Source organism: Trichechus manatus, unplaced genomic scaffold (assembly GCF_000243295.1).
Source record: "Trichechus manatus latirostris isolate Lorelei unplaced genomic scaffold, TriManLat1.0 scaffold00049, whole genome shotgun sequence".
Classification (NCBI taxonomy): Eukaryota; Metazoa; Chordata; class Mammalia; order Sirenia; family Trichechidae; genus Trichechus; species Trichechus manatus.
In genome coordinates this window covers 1766359-1773460 of record NW_004443985.1, presented here as the reverse complement: position 1 = coordinate 1773460, position 7102 = coordinate 1766359, and the positions used below count along the sequence as shown (strand labels likewise).

Below are 7102 nucleotides of genomic sequence, written 5' to 3'. Positions count from 1 at the left end.
GTGTGGAGCGTGGGGCCGCGTGCCGGGCGTGGTTACGTGTGGAGCGTGGGGCCGCGTGCCGGGCGTGGTTACGTGTGGAGCGTGGGGCCGCGTGCTGTGTATGGTTACGTGTTGTTGCTTTCCACAGGGCACCATTTCTTCCTACTACGTCCAGCGCTATGGATTTCACCCAGGATGCAAAGTGGTGGCCTTCACGGGGGACAACCCAGGTGAGTACCTGGGGTACTTCACTCTCCAGGTAGCCTGACTGGGGTCAAGCTGGACATTTGAGAAAGCTAGTCTGGCCTCTTGGTGACACCCTCCGTGGTGGGGCCCCCTCTCTCCCTGGCAGCCTGTTCCTGGCCTGAAAGGTGACTCCTTGTACCTGCCCCCACCTTGGCCCTTACTCTGCCCTCAGGAGCCACTAGGTACATCCATCTGCCCCCTCCAGGTGAAAGCTGATCAGGGGATTAAACTAGGGAACCATGCCCACCCTTCCCCCATCTCGCCTGTTCTGTTCCAATCTAAGCATCCGGGTTCCTCCAGCCTTCCCATTACGTGGTTTTGCGTCTCCGCCCCGTCGTTTGAGCTCTAGGTACGACTTGTTCCTCGTCCACATTTCCTTGTAGTCCTGGATCCTTTGCCTCCTCCAGCCTCCTGTCCTCTTCTGCTTTCCTCCACGGGCCCTGAGACCCACTCCTTGAGGGACCAGCTGAAGAATGACCAGAGTGGGCCACTCTTGACTTAATAAACCACCAAATTAGGGTGGCTAGGTTTAGTAAATAAAATATGGGACACCCAGCTAAATTTTAATTTCAGAGAAATGACAAATAGTTTTTTAGTGTAAGTATTTCGCAGGTGGAGCCCTGATGGCGCAGCGGTTAAGAGCTCAGCTGCTCACCAGAAGGACTGCAGTTCAAATCCACCAGCCGCTCCTTGGAAACCCTATGGGGCAGTTCCACTCTGTCCTATAGGGTCACTATGAGTCAGAATCAACTTGATGGCAACGGGTTTGTCTGTTTTTTTTGGTACGTCCCAAATATTGTTTATCTGAAAGGCAGATTTAACTGGGTGTCCTGTATTTTACCCACCTTCCTGAGCAGCTGTTCCTGCTCCAGGGAGGTGTTTGCGTGGTGAAAGGTGGCGCAGGTCCGTGACAAGATCACAGGACGCAGCCACGGGGTCCCGGGGCTGCATGGTGAGGGAGCCTGGCTGCCCTTCTTAGGACCACCCCTGCGTCTCTCGGCGTCGAGGAGTGTGGGTCACTCTTCCGTTTCCCCCTCTTTAAAAAATCTCATTGCAGTCTTTTCCTGACGTCCTCCTGGTCTCCATACCCGTTTTTTATTTTATTGTGTTTTAGGTAAAAGTTGACAGAGCAAATTAGTTTTTCATTTCAAAAATTTATACATGGATTGTTTTGTGACATTGGTTGCCATCCCTGCAATGTGTCAGCTCTCTCCCCCTTTCCACCCCGGGTTCCCCGTGTCCATCCGTCCAGTTTTCCTGCCCCTTTCTGCTTTCTCGTCTTTGCTCAGGCAGGTGTTGCCCACCTGGACTAGTGTATTTGATTGAACTAAGAGGCACGTTCCTCACATGTGTTATTGCTTGTTTTATAGGGTTGTCTAATCTTTGGCTGAACGGTGGGCTTTGGGAGTGGCTGCAGTTCTGAGTTAGCAGGGGGTCCGGGAGTGTCCTTGCCCATTTATTAGCCTTCCTGTGCGTACCTCCTAGTGGTTGTACAGACGAGAAGGAAATGGACAAAGACAAATGTAAAGAAAGAGACACAGATGTCTGGGAGTGCAGCTGTGTGTCTAGAAATAGAGCTGAAGGTCTTTGTTAACATTCAGGTATAATCATAATAACTAAACAGCTGCTGTAAAGTCAGTTCCAACTCATGGAGACCCAATGTGTGTCGTGGCAGAACTGTGCTCCCCAGGGTTTTCAGGGCTGGTTTTTCAGAAGTAGATAGCCAGGCCTTTCTTCCAAGGCGTCCCTGTTTTGGGCCTCATGTCTCAGTGAGGGACAGACAGTAAACATGACCTGGCACAGAGGCCCTGCCTTCCGGCCCCTGAGCCCTTCTCCTCCCTGGGCGGGTGGGCTGGATGGGAGTGGTGGTGTGGTTTGCTTTGTGACTCCTTTGTGACCTCCAGCTCACCAGAGGCTCCCCTCCCATCCTTAGCATCTCTGGCAGGCATGCGGCTGGAGGAAGGTGACATTGTGGTAAGGTGGCTTCTTCTTATGTCCACGGGCAGAGCCAGCTCCTTCTGCCCTGGGGGACAAGGGGCTGGGTTTTAGCGGCATCTTTGCCGCTTAGCAGAGGGTCTGCCAACCCCAAAAGGCAGCTGAGGGAGGGGCTGGGGAGACGCAGGACCTGCCCTGCCCACATCTCCTTTCTTAGAAAGTGATTGCCCTTTGCTAAGTGGCCAGGCTTACAGGCACAGTGGCAGAAGAGCCATTGGTCGGGCAGAGGCTGCGAGCTGCCCGGATAAACAAGGAAGCCGTGACCTGTGCCCTCCAGGGCCTGGTGGGAAAGTTTGGGGAACCAGTCGTCACCCGAAGCATCATTTAGTTGGAGGTTCTGGAAAGCCAGCTCACGGGCTGACTGAGGGCTGACTGTGTGGTCTGGTGTGAGAGAGTCAGAAGAAGCTTCCAGAGGAAGTGGCGTTGAACCGAAGGACTGCAGTGTGAGGCGTGGAGTGCGGGGGTCCGGGTGCTGAGCACAGAGGGCATCCCTGCAGAGGGCCCCTGGGCGTGCACACACAGGCCGGGTGGAGCCCAACGCGCCTCCCCCCTGCCTGTCTCTCCCCAGGTCAGCCTGGGCACCAGCGACACCCTGTTTCTCTGGCTCCAGGAGCCCATGCCCTCCCTGGAAGGCCACATCTTCTGCAACCCGGTTGATCCCCAGCACTACATGGCCCTCCTGTGGTAGGCTTGGGTGTTGGCGCCCCACCTGAGGTGGGGAGGAAGGAGGCGTGGGCAGACCCGGGCCATCGTGAGCCCCCCTAGTCTTTCCACTAAGCAGGCTCCTGTGGGCGCTCAGACCCAGGCACCCATTGGTTCCAGCCGACAGCAGAGTGGGTGGGGAAGATCCCAGGACAGGGTGTCCTCCAGTCCTGGGCTCAAATCCTGACCCACCACCTATGTCTCGTGTGGCCTGGAGCAAGCCCCATGACACCTCTGAGCCCCACTTCCTCGTTGTAAAGCAGGGAGAGTCCAAGCGTTTACTTCACGTGTTGTAGCGTCTGACGCTCCCGGCTGTAATGCAGATGCTTCCTAAGTGGTGTAAGGATGCCTGCTTCGTGGTGGCTCTCACAGAAGGGGCCTGCCCTGTGGTCGGACCGCAGGCCTTGAACACCTGTCAGAAGCCACCGAGGGAGAAGGTTTCTCAACCTTCTGAGCCCCCCAAAACCACTGGAGAACGTGTCCACACCGCCCGCCACCACCCGTTGCCATTGAGGCGGCTCTGACTCATGGCGATCCCATGTGTGTCGGAGTAGAACTGTGCTCCGTATGGTTTTCAGTGGCTGATTTTTCAGAAGTAGATTGCCAGGCCTTTCTTCTGAGGTGCCTCTGGGTGGACTGGAACCTCCAGCCTTCTAGTTAGCAGCCAAGTGCTTTAACCATTTGCACTGCCCGGGACTTTGTAAATCTAATCAGTCCCGCCCTGCGTACAGATGATACAATGTACAGAAACCTCAGCGACCTGTCTCTGCCTGGGGCTCCTTTGTGGCAGCCTCCTGTATATACAGAACCGGAGACAGGTGCGTCTCCCAGGGGCCTGTGCGGGCCTAATACCTGAGGGAGGGTGGCTCAGGCTGCCCGTGTGTGCTGGCTGGTGGTCCAGCCTGACCTGCAGCTCTCTGCCTGGGACTCTTCAACGACCTGTGTGGTTCTGTCAGCAAGCACTGAGTCCCTCCCCCCGAGCTCGTGCGTGTGTTTCTGCAGCTTTAAAAATGGTTCCCTGATGAGAGAGAGGATCCGAGATGAGTCCGCTTCCTGCTCCTGGAGCGAGTTCTCGAAGGCCCTGCAGGCCACGGAGATGGGGAACGGCGGAAACCTGGGTAGGCTGCTTGGTGATGCCCGGCCTGCGAGGGGTAGCAGCTGCCCGTGGAGGGGCAGGGCCTGGGCTCTCACAGGTGGGGAGTGAGGAGGGCCCTGTCTGTCTGCACATCTGCTTCACAGGCCTTACAAGTTGGTGTGGGACCCCATGGTGTGGATGCAGGTGGGGCCCTGAGGATGCCCTTGGCTGCCGTCTCTGCACCGAGCATGTGTCAGTCCACAGCTGTGCCTTCTGTCCCCCTTGAAGCCCCGGTGACGGCATCAGAGATGGCAGCCACAACACCTGGTCTACCCAGTGCAGCCCCATGCACAGCTTTCTGCCCCAGACACGACATTCTGCTGGGAAAAGTGCCCAGCGTCCCTGGTGGCCTCCTGAGCAGGGGAGGGATGGGCCCCTTGGTCAAAGCCTGGCTGGTGTTCTTGGGTGTTGGGCTGCTGCTTTCTGACCTGGGCTGCCAGCTGAGAGCAGGAAGGCTTTTCACAAAGAAAAGCTAGCCCGGGCCTTTCCAGTCCCCTCTGTCCTGTTGGAAAGAAGAACTGAGAGTATTCCAAGGTCTGGGGGCCACTGGGGGCCAGGGGACACCGGGACGTGGGGTCCTTTCATGGTGCTGTTTCCTAAGACTGTTGAGAAGTTGATGTTCTGTCGGACCACTGACAGCTGATCTCTTCCTGGCCTTGTCTCAGGTTTTTATTTTGATGTAATGGAGATCACCCCGGAAATTGTTGGGCGCCACAGGTTTAACGCAGAAAACTGCGAGGTACGTGTGTTATTGCTGTTGGTGCTGAGTGTTAAATGTAATCATTGCCAGTCAAGTTATGCTAGTTTTACAGACTTCATTCATTTGCGCATCCATCGCTTTAACAAACGTATTTGATGGACCAGGTGGGTTTCATTCTGGATACTGGGGAATCAGCAGGTTGCAAGACAGGCACGATCCTGTCCTTCAAAGAGCATGGAAAACCCAAGGGCTTGCCCCAGTGAATGGTGTCCTGGTGGTGCAGTGGTTAAGAGCTTGCCTGCTAACCAAAAGGTCGGCAGTTCAAATCCCCCAGCTGCTCCTTGGAAACCCTGTGGGGTGGTTCTACTCTGTCCTGTAGGGTCGTTATAAGTTGGAATCCACTCAGTGGAAGTGGGTTTGGTTTTGGGTTTGCCTCAGTGAGCACATGACCACACTGAGTCTTGCTAAGCCTCACAGTGCTTGTTTCCATGGACCGGTTTGAAACCCTGCTGAGAATTGTATTTCCACCCCAGATGTACTGAATCAGAATCTACAGCTGAACAAGATCCCTAGATGATTCTTATGTATAATACATTTTGAGAACCACTGTTCTTACTAGTGGAGTCCTGGTGGTGGCGCAGTGGTTAAGAGCTCGGCTGCTAACCAAAAGGTCGACAGTTCGAACCCACCAGTCGCTCCTTGGAAACCCTATAGGTCAGTTCTACTCTGTCTATAGGGTCACTATGAGTCCGAACCGATTTGACGGCAGTGGGTTTTGGATTGGTTGCTGTATTAGTGGTTCTCAGAATTGGTCCCTTACCAGCAGCATTAGCATTGCCTGGGCTGCAGATTCTCAGCAGGGGTTTGAACCTGAGCAAAGGGGTTTGGAGCCCTGGTACGCTGACCGTGAGGTCACGAGTTTCCTCCTGACTGAGGGAGCCTCCGGGCCGGTGGAGGCATGAACTTTCGCCGAGTGTGATTTGGTTCTGGGCGTGGCGCTGGTGGGTTTCTGCAGCTCATTTACTTCTCAGAGCAACTCCATGAAGTGGGCATTACTATCCCAGTTTACCCAGATGGAGAAGTGGAGGCTCAGAGAGGTTAAATAACTTGCCTGAAATCACAAGGTCATAGGGAGTGGAGGGAACTCAGACCCAGTCCTCTGGCTCTGAAGCTGCACCCCCGCCCCCATCACCACCATGCGGCCTCTCCCAGGAGGGACCCAGTCAATACTTGCTGCTGTGAACTGACTATTCGGTTAGTTACCAGAGACATCGTCCCATTGTGGGTCGGACCTGAGAGATGTTTCTGAACCTGATGAACGTGTGGGGAGCTTGTGTAAGACGCTCTAGTTAGGAACAGTAACAGCCACAGTCGGCGGTGGGCTGTGTGGCTGGTCACGGCGGTACCCACTGAATCACAAATGGAAAGTTCATCGCAGTCTCGTGATGGAGGGTCAGTGTGGTTCCTGTTGCTCGCAGAGAGAAGGTTCATTTGTGCAGCTCTACCCAGATTTGTCCAGGAGAAGGTGGTCTTCTCCATCCATTCATTCACTCGATTGACAGACATGTATGGTCGGTGCCAAGCATTGAGGGCTCAAAGGAGAACGAGACGCACGTGGTCCTCGCCCCATGGAGCCCACAGTCTAGGAGGGAGGCGGACAGCGAACAAGCAAACAAGCGAGTACGACGTGTGATGTGGTGGGAAAAGAGCAGATGCCGCAAGAGAAATCGACGGGCTGCGGGACTCGGCCTAGACGGGTGATCAAGAGCAGCCTCTCTGAAGAGGTGGCCTTTAGGTTGACAGGCGGGAATATTCACCACTGTACTAACAAGGACGGCTGGTCTTTAGGTCGCGACCTGACGGTTGGGAAAGATCCCGCCGTGAAAGAGAGGGGGCAGCGTTCCAGGTAGAGGGAAGAGCTTGAGGGACTAGAAGGAGGCCAGTGAGGTTAGAGCCTTGGTGAGGGGAGAGTGGTGGACCACCGTCGGCCTCGGGGGCTGGAGAAACGGGCGAGCCTCGAGTTGGTGTGACAGCCTCTCCACAGCTGTGGTTCCTCAGCACAGGCTCCATGTCCTGAGAACCAGCCACATACACCAGGCTCTGCTGTCTACACTGATCATTAGGACAATCTGTAAGAACGGGTGAAGAAAGAAACCAAGGCAGTCACAGCTAGAGGCAAGTATCCAGGGTCCCAGAGAGGGATGGCAGTCACAACTTGAACCCACGACTGCCTGACTGAGGAGACTGACCGCCATGATGCCTCGCAGTCCCCAGAGTGATGCATCTGTGAGGGGTGTGTGTGTGTGTGTGTGTGTGTGTGTGTGTGTGTGTGTGTGTGTGTGTGT

General features: G+C 55.2%; 1 protein-coding gene across 3 annotated transcripts in view; it reads left to right on the top strand.

Annotated features, from left to right (window-relative positions):
* The window catches only part of XYLB (xylulokinase), a 47704-nt gene that overhangs the window by 16361 nt on the left and 24241 nt on the right, over positions 1-7102 (top strand). For all 3 annotated transcript variants that reach the window (XM_023732218.1, XM_023732216.1, XM_023732217.1), the window contains 5 exons: positions 128-209; positions 2159-2199; positions 2789-2904; positions 3925-4040; positions 4723-4796. In XM_023732218.1, the coding sequence (XP_023587986.1) occupies positions 128-209; positions 2159-2199; positions 2789-2904; positions 3925-4040; positions 4723-4796 (429 nt within the window). The remainder of the gene's footprint in view (positions 1-127; positions 210-2158; positions 2200-2788; positions 2905-3924; positions 4041-4722; positions 4797-7102) is intronic.